This window comes from Tenrec ecaudatus, chromosome 5, assembly GCF_050624435.1.
Source record: "Tenrec ecaudatus isolate mTenEca1 chromosome 5, mTenEca1.hap1, whole genome shotgun sequence".
Taxonomy (NCBI): Eukaryota; Metazoa; Chordata; class Mammalia; order Afrosoricida; family Tenrecidae; genus Tenrec; species Tenrec ecaudatus.
Genome location: NC_134534.1, coordinates 69,275,574 through 69,299,967, shown reverse-complemented (window position 1 = coordinate 69,299,967; position 24,394 = coordinate 69,275,574). Strand labels below are relative to the sequence as shown.

The 24,394-nt window shown below is 43.1% G+C and overlaps 1 protein-coding gene across 5 annotated transcripts in view; it reads left to right on the top strand.

Moving 5' to 3' along the window:
* SULF1 (sulfatase 1) overlaps nucleotides 1-24,394 on the top strand; it is a 186,887-nt gene that overhangs the window by 95,280 nt on the left and 67,213 nt on the right. For all 5 annotated transcript variants that reach the window (XM_075549592.1, XM_075549590.1, XM_075549594.1 and 2 more), the window contains 3 exons: nucleotides 13,438-13,513; nucleotides 13,814-14,044; nucleotides 23,189-23,428. In XM_075549592.1, the coding sequence (XP_075405707.1) occupies nucleotides 13,873-14,044; nucleotides 23,189-23,428 (412 nt within the window). In that variant the 5' untranslated portion in view covers nucleotides 13,438-13,513; nucleotides 13,814-13,872. The remainder of the gene's footprint in view (nucleotides 1-13,437; nucleotides 13,514-13,813; nucleotides 14,045-23,188; nucleotides 23,429-24,394) is intronic.

Here is a 24,394-nt window from a genome sequence, read left to right as displayed (position 1 = left end):
CAACCCAGGTGTCAGGAGAGCGCTCCGACATGTCTCCTTAATAAGCAGCATCTACCTTGTATGCAAGATCGTTTAGTAAGCTGACAAATAGAATGCAATGTTTCTTGCCTATTTGAAGACTCAGGTACAAAAATAAAATAATTTTTTAAAAAAAGATTCTAACCCTGCCGCACTATAATTTCTAATATCACATCGGGTTTTAATAAATCTCCTTTTTGTCAGCACACATGTGCTGAAGACTTCAAGGAAACCAAATCATAGCGAGAAGGGATTACTTTCAATTGCTTTGAAATATGCTTTGTTTGCAACGGCCTGTGTTGGGCAGCTTTCGTGAATGGCCGATTTTATTGTGGACCTCATCATCTGATTTAGTGATAGCAAACTCTTCTGGGCGGCAAGTGACATTCTGGTGTGTGCTGAGAAATGACGTTTGAAACAAGGTAGACTGTGAGAAGAGGAATCTTGGTGTCTGTGTGTTTGTAGTTTGACATCTAGGTGAAATGTCAGGACTTGACCAACTGCCAACGTCAAGGAATACACATATGCCTGGGGCAATAAATAAGAATTTCTCCAAACATCCATGGGCACCAAATCTATTTTTCAAATAAATGAACAACAGTGTAAACCAGGCCGTCCTTGGAGAAAGATATTGTGCTCGCTAAGGAGATGCATTGACACCGGGGATGCAGCAATGGGCTCACACATAAAAACACCTGTGAGGACGGCACAGGACCAGGCAGTGTTTCATTGTGTTGTGCCCATGGCCGCTATGAGTCAGAACCGATGGGAGAGTAGGCAACATAATAACAACCTATGCCTCTTAGCATTTTCTTTCTGTAAATTCCCACGGCTTAAAATTTTGCAGTTTTACTTTTGTAACAACAGGGTAAATGTTAAGCATTCATTAGCTAAAAAATTGCCTAATTTGTGCCCTGACAATTCATGTTATACAAGATCAATCAGGTCATACATAAGTCACTACAAGGCTTTGATGCATGTAAGGTCATGTGCACCTGCAATTGTTGGTGAATTTATGACTAAAAAAAAATCCTCTGCGTCTCTTCAAGTGCTAGTTCATCTAAAGGCATTGATAAACATCTGTGTCCAGGCCATGTTTTTAGTGCAGGTAGATGAATTTGATGGAACAAGAATGCGGTATACCAGGTAGATGTCAATAAAAAGATAATTTGCATTCTCTGTAGGTGCTATGCTTGCTTTATGGCCAAAATTAATGCATTAATGTTCCTAGAGAGGCCTGCTAGTAACTCAGTCTGTTCTACTCCAGTGAACATTTCCATGACTGCCGGCCTGAATTTCACTAGAAATTTAAATACAGTTGTTTATTTTTACATGATATATGTCAACCTATGCTTGTTAGTCTTGGGAGAACTAAAGGCAATCCAATAATCTTAAGACAGCACAGGGATTTAGATACACACAACACACACGGAAGACGATTTTTTTCTCTCTCATCAGATGACTTAGAATTGGGTATTTAATCAGCAGCGTCAGAGATAGAATAACAATACTTCTCAGTAAAAATTGCGATGGGGGGGTATTTAAAATATTAATTCATTAGTACTTTGAACTTTAGAATATTTCTGAAAATGTCTCTGAGCAAAGGTGTTGACTTATCATGATGTTTGTTTGTAAGAGAAAAGTATTCTCTTGCAAGTAATAAATTGGGTGGGGGCGGAGGAGGGGGGACGAGTTAGTCTCCATAATTCCCCCTTAAATCTTGAAATAGGAATTAGAATGCTTTTTCACTGTCTTTGGGAATGCGCACTAATCCTTCATACTCGATTTCCCGACCTGGATTCTTTGGTGTCCTCGTCAGGAGGCTAGCAGGGTCTCTTGGAATTAACTGTATTTCTAACGCTACAGTATTGGAATTCTCACGCAGAAAACACTAACGAGCATTTTAGCAGTGGAGAGCTTCATAGCATAGAAAGTAGGCCAGGGAATTCTCTTGATTGTGGCTTAATTTGTTGCTATTGTTATTTGCATTTGCACATTGTGTTGTGTGTTTGGGTGAAAGTTTCAGAGCACATTCATTTCCCATTCAACAATTTATACACATTGATTGTATGACATTAGTTGCCATCCCCTCAATGTGACAGCATGTGTCCCATTTCCACCCCGGGTTCCACTGTTTCCATTAGTTATTCCTTCCCACTTGCAGAATTTTGTTTTTTGGGGAAATGCTGCTATTTGGGTCTCATGGTTGATGGTCCTCAGGATGTTCATTGGAAAGGCCTGTCGATTGTTTGGCTGGAAGGGGAATTCCTGGGAATGGATTCAGTGACGGTATTGAAGGTTTTCGACCAGCCATCATCCCCAAAGCTCCCTCGGTCTCTATGAAAGCAGTAAGCCTGGCCTTTCTACTGATTTTGGATTTCGTTCAGTGATTTTTTTCTTGCTGTGTCCAGGACCTTTGTTTATCATCATGATCGGAGCATTGGGTAGAGTAGGGCTCCCTCTCATCCACTTACAAGAGGAATGAGGACCAGCATTTTCTCAATTTATTTGTTTTTGCAACAAACGACCTCTGCTAACTAGCACAGTACCTTGTCGTCGCCTCAGTATAAATACGCTCTAATTCTATAAAGTCATATGTAATTTAAGCAAACTTATCAAGTCCATTCTAAAACACAGTGACCTTATGAACAACACAGTGAACTGTGTTCCACGCGGTCCTCACAGCTGTTCCCATGTTTGAGCCCATTGTTACGGCCACTGTGTCATCTATCTCGTATCTTTTCCACTCACCCTCTACTAATCACGATGTCCTTGCCCAGTACTGGCCCTTTCTGAAATCGTGTCCAAAGTACATGTGAAGACGTCTTACCATCCTGGCTTCTAAGGAGCATTCAGACTCTACTTCCAAGACCGATTGGATTGAATTCTTCTATGATCTTCTCAGTACTCTTCAACAATATCAAGCTGTAAAGGCATTACTTCTTCAGGTTTCCTTTTTCATTGGCCTGCTTTGGCATGCAAATACGATCATTGAAAATACCATGACTGAAGTCAGGCCTACCCTAGTCCTCTATGACATCTTTAAAGATGTCTTTTGGCGCATCGTTTTCCAATGCAATCTGTCATTTGATCTCCTGACCACAGTTTCAGTGGACATTTGAGAGTTGATCCAAGTAAAATGACAGACATCCTTGATAATCTCAATCTTCATTTATCATGTTGCTTATTGTTGGGATTTCTGTTTTCTTATTATTGAGATAATTTTTGATCTTCATGAGGTACAGTCTTTGACCTTCATGAGTATTTCAAGTACTCTTCCCGTTCACCAAGCAAAGTTGATGAGTCTGCCTCTAATCCTCATGCCACATTCTTCTTTATATAGTCCAGCTTCTCAGAGTCCTTTTGCAACATACAGACCAAATAAGCATGGGGCAAGAATACAATCCCAACATATACCCTTCTTGATTTTAAACTATGGAGTATCTCCCCCACCTCCCTACCCCCACCCCCATTCTATTCAAACGACTGCCTCTTGATCTAGATTCAAGCTGAGCACAGGTACCATATATACTCGAGTATAAGCCGACCCGAATATCAGCCGAAGCACCTAATTTTACCACATAAACTGCATTAAAAATGTGCTGAAAAACTCAGCTTATACACGAGTATATACAGTCAGTGCACTGGAATTACCCTCCCCTTTTTTCCCAATGCTACCCATAATCTGTTATAATAACACAGTCAAATGCCTTTACATAGTTAATAAAATGCAGGTAACATATTTCTGGTACCCTCTGCTTCCAGCCAAGATCTACCTGACAGCAGCAATGATATCCAGCATCCATGTTCTCATCCGAATCCAGCTTAAATTTCGGGCATCTCTCTTTCCACGCTCTGCTACCACTGTTTTTTCATTATCTTCAAATTAATTTACCTGTGTATTGATATTGTTGGATAATTATTACAAGCCATTGGATCATTATTCTTGGGAATAGACACACATGGCTCTCTTTCGCCCTGTTGACCAGGGGGCTGGCTTCTAAATTTCTTGGCACAGTTAAGCGAACACTTCAAGGTTACAACCATTGTTGAGTATTTCAGTCAGGATTCCATACTTTCCCGGTGCTTGTTTTCTGACCAGTGCTGTCAGTACATCTTGGACTTCTTTCTTTGATACGGGGACTCTATGTATTCCTTACATGTTTTTCTTCAGCTTTTAAAAAAATATATTTTATTGGGAGCTCTTACATAGATCATAACATCCCATCAATCACATAAGACAGTATTGTACAATTGCTACCGCAGTTGGTTTCCAAACATTTTCTTTATTTCTTTTTTTACATAGATGGCATCTAATATTTAAAAATACCATTAAACAATGTATTATCTAAGGTTAAGTGTAACATGAGGGGATTTTTTTAAGTGTAGAAAAAATGAATTAGAATATAATGGCATCTTCCCACTTTCCCCAACTTCTTCTTCTTTTTTTTTAAATCATTTCTTATTCAGCTTGAAATGCTGCGTGTATTTTCCCATTTGGGTTTTCTACCTGAGGGTCTCCTCACACAGTTCATTACAATGCTTTGTCTCCTTGAGCTGCCCTTTGAAATCTTCTCATCAGCCCTTTCATCCTTTCTTCCATTTCCATTTGTTCCTCTCCATCCAAGAGCAACTTTCCACATCTTTTGACATTCATTTGACATTTCCTTCCTTTTTTGTCTTTTTAAGGAGGTTTTGCTTTCTGTACATATGTTGCCCTTGATATCCCACAATTCCTCTGGTCTTTGGCATTGTTGGATGAACTCTGGACTACTCACCACAGGGTTGGTAGGTCAAAAGAAAAAGATGAGGCTATATGGTCCGGAAAATTTACAGAGTGTTTTGCTGGTATGTACAAGGTTTTCACCGGTCAATTTTTAAAGAAGTAGATCTCCAGGGTTGTTGTTGTTTGCATGTTTCTTAAGTCTGGAGACTCTGCTGAAATCTGTCCACCATTGGTGACTCTTGTCCTATTTGAAGTAGCAGTGTCATTGCTTTTACCGTAACAATAATATACAAGCCACAAGAGCATGACAAAATGACAGATGAGGGGCAGAAGGCAAATGTATTACATTAATGAACTTTAAGGCTCATTAAGACAAGCTTAGATCCCCAAGACCTTGATTGGTTCTTTATCCTAATGCCGTTTCATTCGAAAATCGAATACCTCTTTTCCATACCTTTTCTTGCACCGCACTGATTCTTTTGAAGCTAGTAATTTATCATACCCCTTAGAAGCACAGTAACACCTGCTTTAGGGATCTCCCTCTGGTTGTTTTCATAAGATTTAGAGCATTCTGTTTCCTTTACTTTCTATAGAAGCAGGAAAAAACATAGTCTTGAGTGCTTTGTATTCTCTAAAATGCCCCTGGTAAACTCGCATTTCTATGGAGTTTAATTCCCTTCTTTATGAGGTTAAATCTCAACAGTATACTTCTTTTTACAGTTTCTCACTCCATGCTAATTATTCTCAATTCCTATTCACATAAAGAACCCAATATAAACCCGAATAAAGTGAATAATAAATCTATCCCTCTCCCTCACTTTGTGAAGAGATTACTTTCCATGGTTCCCTCCAATTTCAGGGTTTACAATATTCAGGGTATAAAGAGTTTGAAGGAAGAAAGACAAATACCATTGAAGAAAAATCTCATCATTTAGCCACATATTTTCTGAAAGGAGCTGCTGCTCAGACACTTCAAACTCTTCAGCTTTTATTAATTGGGAAAGAATTTATTATTAAAAATTCAAAAACTCTTTGCCACCAAGTTGATGCCAACTCATACAACCTGAGAGGACAGGGTAGAACTGTCCTTATGGGTTTCTAAGACTGCAACTTAAAAAAAAATCATTTTATTGGGAGCTCTACAGTTCTTATCACAATCCATACATCCATCCATTCTGTCAAGCACATTTGTACTTTTGTCGCCATCATCATTCTCAAACATTTGGTTTCTCCTTGAGCCCTTGGTATCAGCTCCTCATTTCCCCTCCTCCCAATACCCTTGCTCCCTCATGAACCCTTGATAATTTATTAAAAATTTTTTTCATGTCTTACACTGACCAATGTCTCCTTTCACCCACTTTTTTCTTGTCCATCTTCCTGGGAGGGGGTTCTATGTAGATCAATGTGATTGGTTCCCCCGTCCCCCACCTTCCCGGTATTACTACTCTCATTTATCTTTCCTGGATTCCCTGTGTTTCCAGCTCTTATCTGTACCTGTGCATATGCTCTGGTCTAGCCGGATTTGTAAGTTAGAATTGGGATTGTGCTAGTGGGGGGTGAGGGGAGCATTACAGAACTAGAGGAAAGTTGTATGTTTTATCGGTGCTACACTGCACCCTGACTGACTCGTCTCTTCCTTGTGACCCTTCTGTAAGGGGATGTCCATTTGTCTCCAGATGGGTTTTAGGTCTACACTCTGCACTTCCCCTCATTCACATTGATAAGATTTTTTGTTCTGGGTCTTTGATGCCTGATTTCATGGTGTGCTTCTTCCATGTGGGATTTCTTGCTTCTCAGCTAGATCTTCAAGTTTTTAAGACCCCAGATGCTATATCTTTTGATAGCCATGCACCATCAGCTTTCTTCACCACATTTGCTCATGCACCCATTTTGTCTTTAGTGATCATGTCAGGAAGGTGAGCATTATGGAATGCCAGGTTGTTAGAACAAAGTGTTCTTACAATGAGGGAGTACTTGAGTAGAGACCCAGTGTCCATCTGCTGCCTTAATACTAAGCCTATAAATATATGCATATAGATCTATTTCCCTATCATCAGATATAAATATTTCTACATATGTCTGTGCCTGTTATTAGACCTCTATAAATGCCCTTTGCTTCCTAGTTCTTTCCTCTATTTCCTTTGACTTTCCTTTTGTCCCACTATCATGTTTGGCCTTCAATTGGGTTTTCAGTAATTCTTCTCTAGGCTACATTGCCCTTGATCAAGCCCTACCAGGCATCCTCAACATCAGTTTTAGATCACGTGTTGTTCCCTTGTCCTTGAATTTGTTAACACCCACTTCTTTTCCCTCGCCTCGCCCTTTCACATGTCCCCCTAGAACAGTTGGTCCTGTTGTTTTTGCCTCAGGATTGTTTATCAAGACTGAAACTTTTTATGAGAGTAGAATGCTCTGAATTTTTCCTGAAGAGCTGCTCACCTTGTAGTTAGCAGGCCAACATGTTACCACTACACTACCAGGGCTTCTATTTATTATTAAAGAGTCATAAAAATATTACCATTCCAGAAGGAGACTGTTATCTCTCTACTTGGAGTTGTAGTAAATCACACTGGGAAACGGGCTCCACGGGATGAACAGCAGATGAACTTTGCCAGCTACGGGGTTGTTCTAAGAGGACATTAAAATTTAGCTCCTTTAGAGTATCACATTTATTAGAGTGAGATAGATAGCATAACCTGAAGGCTTCCTCTGAAGCAAAGAAATGATAAGTTGGAAACTTTGAAGCCAAAAACTAAGGGAAAGGGGCTATTTAAAGGGACCCAAAGAAGTGTGAGTATGCAGATTGCAGGCAGGAGACGGACAGGCGGCAGACACCAGTTTCTTACTCGTATAATCCTATTTGTTTCTGACCTAAGCTAAGCATGCCCTGGCTACGTCCACACTCAAGTCCCTGGTGGATGGCACATTCACGTCACAACAAGTCACACTTATAACTATCTGTTTAGTTTTGTTTATGGGGTATATCTATTGTTTTTTTTTATCTCTTGTTTTATAATATGTACTAAATATAGTGTTTCAGTGGGTAATTTGCTGTTACTAATCTTTTGCTAAAGCCCCAAAGCAAATAAAAACAGATTTGTAAAGATCCTGATAATAATAAAATATAACTATGTTGAGAACTTAAAAATGTAAGTCAGCTCTGACAGTCATTGGATTAGAACCCCATCTTCATGCTGTTGGCCTAACTTTCTCTACTATTTTGATTGGATAAGGAATCTCTTTTTTTCCCCTCTGGCCTACCCTCTCCCAAACTAAACTCACTGCCATGGAGTTGATGTTGATCAGAGGGACCCTGTAGGGCAGGGTAGAAGTTTCCCTGTGAGTGTCGGCGACTGTAACTCCTGACAGTAGTGGACAGCTTCATCTCTCTCCCAAGGAGTGGCTGGGAGTTTCCCACCACGGACCTTAGAGTGAGCAGTTCAACTCATAACCACAACGCCATCGGGCTCCTGCCTGGTGTACCCTGCCTGGGCAAATGCTTAGCACTCTCAGCTGCTAACTCTAAGATTAGAGATTCAAGTCCACTCAGAGCGATTCAAGTCCACTCTCAGCTGCTAACTGTAAGATTAGAGATTCAAGTCCACCCAAGAAAAACAGGCAAAAAGTTTAGCCATTGAAAACCTTGTGAAACACAGTTCTACCTGATACAAATGGAATTACCAAGTTTTGGAGTTGGCTTGACAGGGAATCATAATTTTGGAGTGGTCTTGCTTTGTAGAAGCAATTGTTTTGACCTGTCCCCAAGGGTTTCATTTTCAGGGTGAGTGGGTGATACTGCCCGTGCTTTTCCATACAAGTCAATGTGGGCATATAGCTTTAAAGTTCTCTGCTATCTCCAGATTTGAATGCTCAGGATGTCATCGCTCCTTAGCAACTCCTATGAGGTGTCAGAACTGACGGTATTTTCAATCCTTTAATGATAAAAAGTGAATGAGATGCTTTAGCAGAGGGTCAGTTCAAGAAACCTAGAGGTGCAATCTGAGTTTAACTGTCGAAGCAGACATACCACAGGTTAACAGTATCTAAACGAGCAACTCTAGCTCTTTGTGGCATTTATACAAATATAAAAATGCATTCAGGAGTATGTAGTTTACAGCTATGGGTACTTAGAAATTAATATTGAAAAGACCCACATTTTTTGTTTAATTCTTTAAAACATAAATCCAATATATGGCAATTTAAATGGTCTATACTATGAAAAATAAGTACAAGTAACTTCCAAAGCAAGAATATACTGGTGAGTGAAATGCTAGTTTTGTCGTTTTTTTTCCCCAAAAGCTTTTGAAAGTTTGGTTAAAAAATAAAACAAAAAAACACCAAAGTCTTAAATCCGTTGAAATATATATAGTTTTTGTTTGAAGTATAGAAATAAAACCCAGCCTCACATAGATGAGTTATTGGAGAAGAAGAAATATTTTAATAGCATACATCTTACTGCCATAAAATCAATTGTGGCTCATAGCGACCCTGCAGGGCAAGGAACAACTGCCCCGGTGGGTCTCCAAGACCATAACTCATTATGGGAGTAGAAAACCTCATCTTTCTCCATCAGAGCTGGATGGGAGTTTCATATTCTCTTTAATTTGACACCAAAACTTGACATTTATTACTTTTTCAAAGATTGATTTTAATAAAGAATCTGAAACCATATCAATGAATTAACTCATTTCATTACATGTAGATCTGATGGTGATTTTATACTCTGAATGAATTTTTGTAACTTGTGAATTATTTTATAATATTATACATGGCCATCTGGGAAGTGGTGGCTCACCAAATTGTGAATTATGCAAATCATCCAAATATTAACACATTTGCTTTACACTAACAAAAGGTAACATTTGTTAATCTCACCACCGATTCTTTAGAAAAGACTATGCTTTAGGAAGCCGCCACATTCTTAGTACCAGATATAATTTTCCTAAAACTCTGATTCTGTAGAGAAAGCTAGGATTTTCTCATTGGCAACAAATATAACAAATATGGCCCGCGGTATTCTTCCAAACGACAGACTCATTTCATTCTCATTTTGAGAAAATATCTTCCAAATATTCCTCTCCAGGAGAAATGGTTCGCCACGGAGAAGAAACGAATGTGGCTAACGGGGCTCACGGAAGAGTCGCACAGGCGCCTCTTCTCAAGACAACCGCCCCCTTCACTTGGCAGCAGTGACGTTCCAGGGGGATCTCCTTGTTGATGAGGCAGAAAACCCAAAACTCAAAGATGTCTATTTGAGTTTTATTATTCTTTTAGTAAAATGAGCACTATGACCTGAGAAGGAAGCTGAAGGAGACTGACATTCGAAAACCAAACCAAAAAACCAAACCAAAAAACCAAACCCAACAAAGGTCATTCCCCTCGAGTCCGAAGCAGCTGGACCATCCACTCGGATGCCAATTAACAAAGTGAAAACAGCAAGTGATGTCTGCGGGGGCTTATCAAAATAATTCTGACCTTTGGATACCCCCCAGAGAATCTCAGGGGCCCGCCCTACAAACTCCCCAATTACATCTTGAGAATTGCTGCCTTGTAGAAATGACGCACTTTACACATGTGGTCACCGTTCTCTTTATCTCAGCAATCGCTGCCCCACCTCCAAAGGCTTGGCCAACACAGAACCTCCTCCCGTCTATGGCGTGGTGCCGATCTTGGGTTTAATTTTGAGGTTGATGTGCCCGAACTGCCTGCCTTTGTTGTCATGAAGCCTTCCAAATCATTTTCCCTCTCATCAGTCACTTGAAAAGGTTAATGCCTCATTTGTCTTTGACTTTGACGGCCCTGCACAACAGCCCCTCAACCAGTTTGACACCAGCGGGCCAGACCCACAAAGGATGGGTTCCATTCTGTGACTCGGAAAACAGGCTGCCTGGAGGCTGGTCTTGCTTCATAAATACAACACCGGTCTTCAAGCTCGCTCGCCATGTGTGACAAGTACTTTTTACATTTCTCCCAGTTTCTGTGATTCCCCAAGACACTCTGTTGGTGTCTAAGGACGTTGGTCACCCACCACAAAGTATCCTGTCCACATCGTGGGCTGGTCTTCTCTGCGTTTGGTAAAGTCAGGCCCCCCCACCCCCACCCCAAACTCCCCCCTCCTGTTTTTTTTTTTCCTTATGAAGCTGGAAACCAAGCAGTGAGAAGATGACAGGTTCTAAACAGTCAGTTTTGAATAAGGAATTGTTGGAGGGGACTTTTCTTTCAGAGGAGCGTGTTTTGTGTGTTTCAGTGAAGGCAGGATCCCGTGCCGGCCAGCTCTGTCGTAGCTCCGTGGTCTCCACCACTCACTTTATCGACTATCCCTGCCTACTCATGCCCCGATTGAGTAATAAACGGCAGCAGGAAAACACGGGGTCCCCTCTGCCCTCTCACACCTCCAGACTCAAAGTGAAGTTCCCTTAATCAGTGAAAACCACATCCAATCCTCCTTCCCTTTGCTTTCTTACCTGCTGCCTTCCGAGCCTCTCGGACAAAGCAGTATGGATTTCTGCAATATGGAAAATCTGTTCCATACGGATTGCCAAGGCTGTGAGCCAGCTGCCCCATTTTTCTCCCAAGGAAAAGCTCTCGGGTTCAAGTCCCCCCACCTACCTTTGGATGAGCAGCCCCAGACAGAACCCCCAAGGCAGCAGGAAGGTGAATGCCCACAGATAAGAAAGCAAAGCCAGTAATGGTGAATGCTTCCAGGTAACGTTATCGATGCTTGAAATACGAATTACGTTACCTATGTCTTAATTGCCACGGATTTACTGTCACGTCCCCTGCCTGCCCGGCTGCTTTAGACTCTGTAGGTTGGTTGAGCACAGAGAGGTTGACTGCATTTTCCGGTCACTTCTGTCTGCAGAGGCTGGTTTCCAGTGGAAGGGAGGCAAGAACTCCCTGCTGTCTTTTATCCTATACCCTGCAGGTTCTAGGGGGTGAGCAAAGTTCTGCTACTTACAGGCCCGAGCATCTGTAGACTGCTCTACGTTTTGGGTTTGCTTTGGTTTGGTTGTGTGAGAGAGTCGCTGTGGGGCAGCTGATTTCTTCAGTCTCTCTAGCCTTTCCTGCTGGTGTTGGGTTTCTTGTCATTGAAAACAATTGTCCGGAAACCAAACAGTCAGTGCAGAATAATGGCAGGCTTTCAGTGTTCAGCATGCCCAGCCATCACTGAAATAACCCCAACTTATTTAATAAATTAAAAAAGTTTAAAAAGCAGCGCTAAAGGCTTATGTGTTGACTTTCCGAAGCCAGGGTTGCTGTACTGCTGACTCGGGTGTTTTATTTAAAAACCTATTTCTGTGAGTTTCTTCTCTCTCTCTCTCTCTCTCTCTCTCTCTCTCTCTCTCTCTCTCTCTCTCTCACACACACACACACACACACACACACACACACACACACACACACACAGTGTAATTACAGACTGCAGAGTGAAACGCACTAGGGCTGTTTACAAAACGCTCATAAAGTTTAAAATAATAGGGGTGTGTATGTGCTTGTTGAAGACAAAGGCCGGTTACGGCAGGAGTAAACGGTACACGAAGTTCCTTTCTGTCGCCTTCCAGGATTGGAGTCCTGGGGTGAGCCGTGGATGGGGGCTAGAGAGAGGGCTTCTTTCAACGGGCAGTGCCTGTGTTTTATAAGCTGTCCCAGTTTTTCCAATGCTAGTCGATTGTTTGCACATCAAAAATACAGATCCTCAGGTGTGTGGGGACAAAGGGGCCGATGAGACAGGCTTCTAGCTCATTAATTTTAGGGCAGCTTAATACCCATCTAGACGCTTCCTCATTCACCACCCCAAAAAAAAAGTGTTTTATTTTTAATGGGCCGATTCCTACCTTTCCGAAGTCTAGGCTAGGAAAAGCATTGTGCAGGTTAGTGCTCTCAAATAAGAGGCCCATATCCCCCAACCTTTTCCAGCTTCCCTGTGGATTTTATTTGTTTTTTGAGTGTGGAAGTGTAGCCGGGAGCAGATCCATCATTGGCTTTGCAGGTTTATCTCCTCTGCGGCAAAGCAGAACCTCCGTGCTAGCTGCGCAGTGGAGCACCGGGCTTGACAATAGTGAGGCTGGTGACTGACAGTCCAAGCAGGGCTCTGTCCCCGCCCGCGAGCAGCCAGGCCCTGACCACAGACGCTGGCGTGGGACGGTCGGAGGGATAGGCCTTGACCCCAGGAGTCGCCCCTTCCCCTGATGATTGATGGGGGGACAGTTAGGGGGGTTTCCGAGTCTGGGAACGGAGGTCCTCGTAGTCACTTACTATGAAGCCTTTGTCCGCAGAAAGGACTCTCCTGGGTAGTGAGTGACATAACGCAGATGATAAATGACAGCTTTGATTTCATTCAGCTAGATAAGTACTCAATTTTGAGTGCAGGTGAGTGGAGCATGGCCCTGCTTCCTGGCTGGGACACACTAGGGCTTCACAGGCGCTCTGGCCGTTTCTGTTCCATCCTTAGCTTTGTTGGGGTTCTTAAAGTCCGGTTTGCAGTATGAGCCTCGGCGATCCCCTCATCGTCCTTCTGTGGAATCGATGATGAGATATTCTTGGAATTATTGGGTAGCAGTTTTGAGTGTTGCTTCTTTTTGCTTCTTAGAGGACAGAAGGAGAAAAAGGAGATCAATAAAATGTGCGGTTTCAAAAAACTATTTTGGGTTAAATCATAATAATCCTTGAATGATTTCCCCTTCCTCTTCCAGGAGGACCCCATCTGCAGATGTCCCGAGCACCTCTGAACACAGGAACTGAACACTCAACCAGGAGTCCCAGGTCAAGGTATTCGCTCTTGTCATTTAGCTTGTGTGTTGGGAATGATATCTCGGCTATGAATTAAAACGGGAAAAGTGGGAATGAGCAAAAAGGACAGAGTGAATTTGCACAATAATCAAGTGCATAAAAAAACAACCCACCTCCCTAACGCTTGGGAGGGCATGCCATTTCTGACTCATGTGTAGTCCTTTCACAGCTAGTTTAAATGCCAGCTGGGACTGACTTACAGCCCTCCTTCTACCGCACTGTGTTTGGGTGCTGGGATTTCCTGGAGTCTCATACTCTGCTTTCTCTCTCACTGCCCAGACCTTCCCAAACTAGGAGCCTGAGACTTCTTTTCTGTTTGAGACATTGAACCAAATACAATGAAGTCTTCCTGCTGTGCTCTGGTGTTGGCTGTCCTGGGCACGGAATTGCTGGGGGGCCTGTGTTTGACCGTCCGATCGCCGAGGTTCCGAGGCCGGATACAGCAGGAAAGGAAGAACATCCGACCTAACATTATCCTGGTGCTCACGGACGACCAGGATGTGGAGCTGGGTGAGCCGAAAATCCTTCCCTTGTTCATTAATCTCTTTTGTTCCAATGGCTCGATTGGGCCGCAGCCTTAGAACTAACACGCAAAGAGCATTTTTGTTTCTTGCCTTTCATCATATGCCTTCGCCAACAACCTAGCTTATAAAATGAACTCGCGTTGATTGCTGGGCATTTGGTTTGTGTTTCAACATTACTGCTGGGCCGTCTAGCTTTTTACACAATCTGAGGCCATACCAGGGGAGAATAAGAGGTGCAAAAGACAATAAACTAACATGGACAACAGGAAAGCAAGGATTTTCCTGTGTACAATAGATTGTAAAAGTACATGGACAAGATGAGATTATGGCTGATTCTATGCAAGGTTTATGAAGCTAGATAACGCAGGAATTTGTCATTGGTATGAGTATGTCATCACAGCTGCTTCTACTAATTGCTAGGCCATTGAGACGTAGTACGGTGTTTTACAAACCATTAAGTATGAATTCCTGAATTGCCATCTCAGCTGTGAGCCTTTCCTGAAGAATTAGTTCACCTGGGTTAACTCTCAAGCACTTAGAAATCAGTGCAGAATCTCGTGGGTCTGGATGACTCTGGCACCAGTTGTTACATTTCTCATCTGCCGGCCTTCCGTAATGAACCAGCCCTTTATCCCTAGCCTGAGGCCACGTTCATATAAGGGATTCTCTCCAGTAGGACAGATGAAACACTTACCGTTCCCTGTTTCCGCTGCTCATCTCCAGTCCTGCGCTCAAATCCCTAGCCTTGCAGGTGTCGTCAATGACATCTTCAGCCTCTCTCTGACTGGCCCGCACCTCTTTACCCAGCTTTGTGGCTAGGCTGTCTGAGGTGTCCCCTCCTGTGCTGGGATTTGATCTGCACAGGAGGGGACTTTCGATTTCTAGTTGGAAATCAAACCACCTAGAAATCAAAACCAACTCTGTGGGTTCTGCTGGAAGCAGTGCTCTCAAAGTCACCAGCAGAGATCGATGTGGATTTGTGGTCTGTGCCCTGCTCTCACTTCATTTTTAAATGAAAGTATCGACTTTCAGGTGGGCTGCCAAAAATTAAAAAGTCTTTCAGACATGACTTATATTATGTTTGTGGCCGGTCTTTTATGCACTTGCAGACCAAAGAAAATTAAGTAAACATGTGAATTCACCTCGGCCGCATCTCTCTCACAGTCATCCCTTTGGCTACAGCTGAGACCTTCAGCTCCTCCTCGTGCTTCTTAATGTAACTCTTCATTGACCCTCTGGCGAAGCCCCTCCCTTCCTGTCTTGGCCAGTCTTCACTCTCTTCGCAGAGTTTTGTTTCAAGGATCTGATCTGAACATTTGGACCCCAGGGTGGGCTCAGTGGATCAAGTGTTAGGCTGCTAACCTCAAAGTTGGTAGTTCAAAGCCACTAGCACCTCTGCAGGATAAAAATGAGGTTGCCTGCTCTAGGAAATATTTAAACCTTAAAAGCCCCCTGTGGCCTTTCTCCTGTGTCCTGTGGGGTCATAGCAAGTCAGAAGTAACTGGAAAGCAGGATGTCTTTTTATAGATCTCTTTGCCAAGAAGTTCGGACCCATCTCCTCTGCATGCAGGGGAACTCTGAGGCCTGCGGGCCCTGCCCATCTCAGTGAGACTATGTTTACTTTCCCTATGTCTTCCACTCTTTCATGGAAAACACTCATTCCTAAGTGTGTCTGACTCTTCAGCTTTCTCACTCCTATTTCCTACCTTTGCATGCCTCACACCTTGTGCTTTTTTTCCCTTCCTGCTCCTGGAAAAACCCTGTACACACACACACACACACACACACACACACACACACCTATAAATTACTCTTCCCTCCAGCTTGCATCAGTGCGACTTCCCTTTGCACAGTCTCCAAACCCTGGGCCCAACTCCAGCATCATCTGTCCCTGACCATGCTTTTTCACCTGATTGAGAGACCAGGACTGTGTTTTGTTCATGCTTTTATCTCCAGTGCCCAGAGCGGCACTAATAATATGCCCAAACCAAACAACCACTGCCATCCAGCTGGTTCTGACCCATAGCAACTCTGTATAATGTTTCCAAGATGACAAACCTTTCCAGGAACAGACAGACTCCTCTCTCTGGACTGCCACCGAGCACCTAACACACACCACTGTCAGGAGTCTTTGATGAACCCGTCAAAAACCAAACCTACTGCCAGAGAGTGATCTGACTCAGAGACCCTACAGGAGAGAATAGGTCTGTTCCCCAGGCCTTCCGAGACTAGAATTCTTTATGAGGCCAGACAGCCTCATCTTCCAGCCAGATGGCGGATCCAAAACTACTGAGTCTAAAAAAGCCAACATAACTCCCAGAAATGAATCCCGAAACTCACCATGATCTCCCTATTCAGAGTGACGTATTTACCTTTAAAATCATTTGGGGCCTTGATTGGTAAATATATTTTCTAGCAATTACAAATGTCATCCTTGTTTTGATAGTTCGCTTTCTCATTCAGTATACACTTGTTGACCAATTAATAAATACTAGCTTCAACTTTGGAATCCTTGAGTGGCATAAACAGTTAAGTGCTACTAAATGAAAGGTTGGAAGTTTGAACCCGCTCAGAGACACTTCAGAAGAAAGGTCTGGCAATGTGTTTCTGAAAGCTCACAGCCTTGTAAGCCCTGTGGAGGCCAGTTCGACTCTGTAGGGTCTCATTCTAAGTCCAAATGGACGCAATAGCAATTGGAGCTTCTATTTCACATGCAGTTACTATTCTCAGCACACAGGTTATGCATGGGGGGAAATGAGGTTTAGGAGAGCAGAAAAGTACAGCTATACTGACTAGTGTAGTCCTGGGGTTTCGACAGCTATAATTTAACCACCCTCTCTTCCAGGAATCAGCCCATCAACAGATATTTATGGAGCTTTTCCTAAAAGCCGCCTGTAAATGGATCATGATGTTCTAGGTTCTGAGAGAGAACAGAACTTTGAGATGAGGTTTCCAGCCCGCCTGGCCTTTATTACTTGGTTGGCAAAAGAAAAAACAAGATGGCAATAAATTAGGAGAACAACCAGAACAGAAGTGATACGGAATATTCACGTAATACGAAGAATATATCCAGTTTCAGTAAATGAACACCTTGTGCAGAAATTATTGAATGAGAACCTAAACTTTGTGTAAACCTTTACCAAACACACAATAAAATATTATTTATATATATTTTTAAAAGATGGCAATGAGCCACCAAGAATCATGGGTAAAAAAAATCAGAGAAATGTTCCTTTCTCAGCAGAAAAAAATCACACGGAATGGTAGTGTTATTATGTGGAGACAAACTTCTATAAGGATGTTCTCCAAATAACTTCTTGAGCCCCACGGCTCTAAAATACAGTTGGCTTTTGATTTTTTAAAAGTTAGATATAATTATGTTTGCCAAGCGATTGAATAGGTCTTTGCCTCTGCAAGGCTTCTAAGCACTTGCACCTGTAATACTGCAGGCAGTTCTGGCTGCAATCGCCTGAGAAAAGGCTTAGAAGGGCAATTACAAATATTAGAATAGAATGCTTAGGCTACTGGAAAAGATTAAAACAATATAGCTCTTTGTCTAGAAAGACAAAGGCTGGAAGGAGCTCTGATCAGAGGGGAAAGAAAGATTTGTTCCATTCTCCACTTTCTCAACTTTTAGGAAAATGAAATATTAATACTTTGTGAAGTAATGCACATGATATGCTAGAACTTTGCATATGTCTAACATCTTCTCTCTGGCCAAAGAACAACCGGTAATTTACAATCATCCTAACCTGCCTGGCTGGATAGGAGAACGAGCATTACTCTAGGTCAGTGATTCTCAACCTTCCTCGTGCCGCCACCCTTTCATACAGTTCCTCATGTGGTGCTGACCCCCAACCATAATATTATTTTTGTGGCTACTTCACCACTGTAATTTTGCTACTGTTATAAATCGGGTGACCCCTGTGAAAGGGTTGTTAGACCCCAAAGGGGTCGTGACCCACAGGTTGAGAACCGCTGCTCTAGGCGAAAAGTAATATATGGTGAAATGACTCCTAGATTTACTTCTTCAACAGCTCAGGGCATTGTTTAGGTGGGAGTGCGTGTTTGTTGATAGGTGCTGTCGAGTCTGTTGCCACTCATAGGCCACTGTGCCCAATAGAAGGAAACACTGCCTGCCCCTGTGCCATCCTCACCGTTGTTTTTCCGGTCAGCACTATCACTCAGCAGACAATGGAGATGCCGCATAGAGCCGCCGTTGCTCAGAAGCCAGTGCGCATGGACCCCCTGCACACTGAGGGCTTGCTAAGGAATGAGAACGGCAAGATTTGCTCTTGAGTTTCTCATTTTGTAAATTTTCCTAGACATGGGACCCACACTTGATGACATGCTTATCTTTCATGGCACTAGATAATCAAATGCTAAAATCAAGTAAATCAGGAATGGGAAAGAATCATTCAGCTTACTGGGCCATACATGGTCTCCCTCCCTCCCTTTTTCATCGAGATGATTTAGAAGGAAATTCGTCGGTGTGTGTATAATGATTTATATTTCTTGCCATGGTCTTGCCCAGTGCCAATAACCCATCCCATACTCCACTGTTCTCCTAGAGCCGTGCTTTTTTAAGTCTGTAGAAACTGGAAACCTGGCAGGATTTCCACGAACCACCACATCTCCCACTCCTCACCGCTGAGCCCAACACTCCTCGCCTCCTGGTCCACAGCTGATTGCTTTTGCAGGATCCCCCTTCTCTGCAGGAGAGATGGCAAACATCCCCAGCCCCAACCTGGGGTTCTGGCACCAAGACAACTTTCCTTGGCATTACTGGGGCTCAGCTGTGGCCTGGGCCTTTCCTCTCCTCAAGTCAGGCCCAGTCAGCAGTGTCTGTGCGCCCCTGACACCATTGTAATTACTGCCAGCTTCACAGAAGGCCTGTCCAACCTTCCACCTGGTAGGAGAGTTTAGAGCAACAATGCAGCCTGGTTACCTGCTGGGAGAGTGAGGTGATGGCATGGGGGACAAGGAAAAGATTTTGAATCGTTGATCGTTTTTATTGTAAGCCAACATCAACATTTGAAGGCTTAAATTAAAACATAAGGGAAAACGTAGTTTATCCAGCTTTATCTAGCTGTTGGAAATCAGATGGAGATGAGAGGGAGGGTGAGAGAGAGAAAAAAGGCCGGGGAGAATATACCCCGGTGGGACTAAGATGACCACAGAGGACGATCGATCGCAGCTACCTTTCCAAAGCTGCTCACCTGACACATTTCAGTGAGAGGATGCCAGCTGTTGTTGTTGTTAATTACCATCTCACAGTTGAGAAATGCAAACAAAAGGGTTTACTGGCTTGCTCAAGCTAATCAGTAGCCCAAATCCAGATTTTCTCACCTGAGTTTAGGCCTCTCAGCTCATTTTTGTGTCTCCAACTTTTCTTTCTTTCTTTCTAAAAATCTTATGGCATTTTATTTATTTATTTATTATTATTATTATAATTTTTTATTTTAAAATCTTTTTTACTGGGGGCTTGTACCGCTCTTATCACAGACCATACATCTTGCCATCGTGTCAAGGAGATTGTATCTCCACCTGCACGTCTTGGTTTGAGGTCTCAGCTGTAGATTCTTGTCATTTCTATGAACTACGGTTCTAATAACTATGACCCAGCACTATTTGCATTTTAGGGAACCAGAGGCCTGGCGTCCAGAGAACTAAAGGATTTGGACTTAACACATAATTAAACTCTTCCAACTGTAGCAGAGACTACTGTCCCAACAACAATTTTCAACAGGCTTCATTACAAGTTTGTTCAGTTTGTCTTACAGAATAGTTTTGGCCCTTTCCCAGGGAAAACGCTAGGGTTCGCTCCTGGCGGTGATGGCGCTAGTAGGAGGCAGTGTGACGGACCTCCGTAGCTCACGCTGCAGCCAGAAGGAAACGTCGAGTCGCGTTTGCTTGGCTCCCTGTGCTTTCTGATTCAGCAGAGGGAATGTGGTGGCTTCCTGTGCACATCCGCTGCATTCACCCAGAGATGTGGATGTGTTGTATGGAGAGACCCGTGCCTGGGAGAGATCATCATGCGTGGTAAAATTGAGGGTCAGGGAAAAGAGGAAGACTTAATGGGGTGGATTGACACAGTGGCTGAACAATGGACTCCAACACTAACAATTGTGAGGATGGAATGAGCCAGGCAGTGTTTCATTCTGCTGTGCATCAATCGGGTCGTTACGGGTCGGAACCAACTGATGGCAAGTAACCACCAAGGAGCTTTGGTGGCTCAGTGGTTAAACGCTCAACCGTTAACAGGCATGACCACAGTTCACACCCAGCAGCCTTGGAAACCCTCTGGGGCAGTTCTGCTCTGTACTCCAGGGTTACTTACGATGAGTAAGAATCGATTCACTGGCCATTGGTTTGATTTCATTTTTGTCTTGATAGGGACGCATTGCCAGACCTTTCTCCCATAGAACTGCTGCATGCATTTGAATCACTTTAGGATATCACAGGCAACTAGCAATAGGATTAGTTGGACTATAGGATAGGGTAGACCTGCCCCGGTGGTCTCGGAGACAGTGATTCTTTACCAGGAGTAGAGACCTTTGAAAAAGCCTCCTGCGGGGAAGGTGAAATTACTACCAAACCACCACGGTCCTCGAAGAAATTCACGGGCAGTGGAAACTAGTCACCACTCTTGACTGAGTTTCTCCAGATTGCAAGGTTTTGGAATAAGAAATCATTAGCTATCTACAGAGGAGAGGGAAATGAAGAATCTGGCATCTTCTGTTTCTATCTCAGAGTCTCTTTCCATACTCATGTCTCTAGTCATCTCCGTATCTTCAGAATGATCAGGCAATACAATGTGAGCCACCTTCCAAAAGTTAGTGGGAAAAATAATGATGTTTAAATTTCTCATGAACTTTTGAAGGCCCTTTATTGGAAACACATTTCTCAAATGGACGGACCTCTTTGGATTTTTATCTGACGTATTTCCTTTGTAATTACTTCCTTACCATCAGTGAATCCATTACGCCTCCTTTGGCCACCCATGAGCGGAGCTCCGAGCCTTCGAATGCTTCACAGTGTCCGTGGGATTTGCCCTTTGGAGTGGCCATGTTTGCGAGGCACCGCCCGGTTCAGAGTCTGATCGCGTTGTTCCATGGTTTCAGCAGCCCCTGACGGATACTCTTGCTAGACCAGCCTTATTCAGTTTTCCGGTCCAAGTAAGGCAATAGTCATAGCCGTGCTTCTTTAACACATTTCACCTATATGCATCTCACGCATGCCTTCATTTGATCTATTCTAACATCGCTCTGCCCAGCCTCCAAACTGCCTGCTAAAACTCTGACTCTCACCAAGAGGATTCTTCATATTCCTCTTAATTTCAGGAGAACAGCATGTGGCTCCCATCACACCACTTGTTCTACTGCACATAGCAGCCTCCGGGCACCCATAGCCGTCCACTCAGCCGGCGTCATTTCTTGCTATCCATGACCACCTCTTGTTTTAGAAATCGGATTAAACACTTCACTCCAAGCTTCAAAGGTACTACCATTTCCTATTTGCGATCTCTCTTGTGTGTTACTTTGCAAATAGCCCCAAGAGAGTTTTGTATCTAGGTACTTTCCTACAGAAAATCCAAACCAAACCTAACCAGATACCGTGGAGTGATTCTGAATCAGTGCGCCCCCGTGCGTATCCGAGTAGAACCTTGCATCATAGAGCTTCCGATAACCGGGTTGTTAGTTTGGGGCATAGGCGGCGGTGGGGGGAGGCGGCTGCGGGAGGGCGCTGCACTAGATCACCTTGCAAGGGAATCTCGGGTAGGCCCAAACCTCTGACTCTTAGGTTAGCAGCTGAGCGTGTATCACAGAGGATGTGAGTGAGGCTCAGAAGCAGAGAATTTCCATCTATTTTGGTGCTGCTCCGTACACGAGATGCTGTTCATTGATTACAAAAGGGACTGCTTGATCCCCTAAAGGTAATCAACTGGAATCCAAACCAGCCATTCCCGGCACGGCCAATTGAAGCACATATGAGGCAGTGTTAACAAGTTCCCCTTAGAAAACCGTCCTCCTGTTCTTGTCGGCTTCGAGTGAGCGGCGACTGTTGCTCACTGTGACTGCGTGGACCACCGGCCGGCTCCTCTGCCCGGCAAGGCGCGCCTGGTTTGCATTCCCTTCTTCCTCGCTGGAGAACTGCTGGGCTTTCTCCCTTTCTTCGCAAGCAGTGGGACCTGCTTGAAATGGAGGTTCCAAGATTCCATGCGATGGTCTTGGCTGGAATGTTCTGCAGTGCATTTCTTGACAAGTCATGAAAGGACTATTGAATTCCGGCCTCTGCTGTTGGGTAGTCGTTGGATGGGGTTCAGCTCCAGTGTTTGACTGGATAGAGTCATTGAAATCATTTTTGTTTTGATTTTTTTTCTTCCTCGCCAATCTTGTTTTGTAACTGCATCCGGACAGTGAAGATGGGATGTTTTATTTCTGTGCCAGTACTTTAGAATGCAATGGAATCGCACCTCTTTCACAGGAAAACATCCTCTCTCTAAAAATCACAAGCCAACACATCAAAATATAAACTGGTGGTACAGTTCTGATAGAAAATTTGGCAGGCATTTGGTGACCTAGCTGGAGGATATACCGAGTTACACTGAAGATTTTTTTTCTTTTAATTAAATACAGGCATTCTAGAGAGGCTTTCGCATAATAGAGAAAATATCTTGTTTCATCTTTCCTTTCATCCAGTTAGGCTCACTTATCTGGGAATCACCACAGTGTCGTGGCAGTTTGCATGTGTCTGCGTTGGGTTGGGGCTCTGTGTAGCAGGCGAGTCTCTGGTAATTTTCATAAGATGCTGGCCTTTGAATCTGCGCTGAATCAAAAGTTTTAGCTTTCATTATCAGATTAGCCTGCATTTTTTCCTTTGTGATTAGGAAGCAGGAGACTGAAATGTGCTTATTGTTTTTGCAAAATACTTGAAGTGGTAGGATTCCAAATGTTTAATTTTGGGAGGGGGGTTAGAGGGGGGATGAAAGCAGATCCAATTATAGACTCCTTCAAGCCAAGGAGGGCAATGAATAAAACCAGAGGACCAGAGGCGCCCCAGTCACACAGTGTAGTTCGGTGTTCGTATGCTGTACTTTCCTAAGCAGTGCTCCAATGGTGCCTTTCAGGGTCCCTACAAGTCATGAACAAGACAAGAAAAATCATGGAGCATGGAGGGGCCACCTTCATCAATGCCTTTGTGACCACGCCCATGTGCTGCCCGTCGCGGTCCTCCATGCTCACTGGGAAATATGTGCACAATCACAATGTCTACACCAACAATGAGAATTGCTCCTCCCCATCCTGGCAGGCAATGCACGAACCTCGGACGTTTGCTGTGTATCTTAACAACACTGGCTACAGAACAGGTAAGGGACAATCTGTCTAGTCCATGAACCCCTGGTGATGCCTCTTAGATACAGTTAAGTCTACTATGGAATTAAATATAGGAAGTTCCCCAAAGTCTCTATATTTTTTGTGTTCTCAACTACATCTTCACTTTTTACTCTGGAGAATACACCGATGAGAAATTCCTTAAGGAAGTTTAGGGCAGTCTATAGTGGGGATACCCTGTGAAAGTGTTATGTCCACCAGAACCACCAGTAGTTGGAACTTTCCAGAAGAACCTTCAACACGGAGCTTCTCACTCCATTTGCTTTCTTAATTAAAATCTCCCCTCCCTCCAAATTTCAAGGGATCATGGCACAACGTGAGACTTAAATGTTGGTAAATTCCTATTGATTGTTCCCATGAGTCGTCAAGCCTTTTGAAACTACTAAGCACCTAACCCAGAAGCAGAGACACAATAGATGATCAAAATGGTTTTTCCAAAGAAACCCTGGACATATCTTGGTTTTGTTTTCTTTTATTTTTTAGTATCTCTTACAAGAGTATATTTTATCATTTTCTGCCATTTAATGTCACAACATTTTAAAAAATATTTAAAAACAAAACACATTACTACTAAATAAAAAAAACTTAGAATAAAATTATAGTCACCTCGTTAAAAGGTGATTATTCATTGAACCAATGAATAAACCAATGATATGTATATTAAAGATTTGCTTACTTGGTCATTCATAATTAATAGGCCTTGAAAAGTTTCTGTAGATTGATCTGTAGTCATTTTGAGATCTCAAGTGTCCCCTTCACCCTCTAGGAAAGGAAAGCAATTATAACCCCTCCTACATAGTTTAACCTACTCAAGGCAAGACAAGGGCTTTGATTAGTTGCTTTTTTGAAAATCAGGGATTTCTTTCAGGAGAACCTTATGACAGTCCTGAGAAAGAAGCACTGTGCACTGGGTTAGTCGGGGTAGACTAGAGAAACAAATT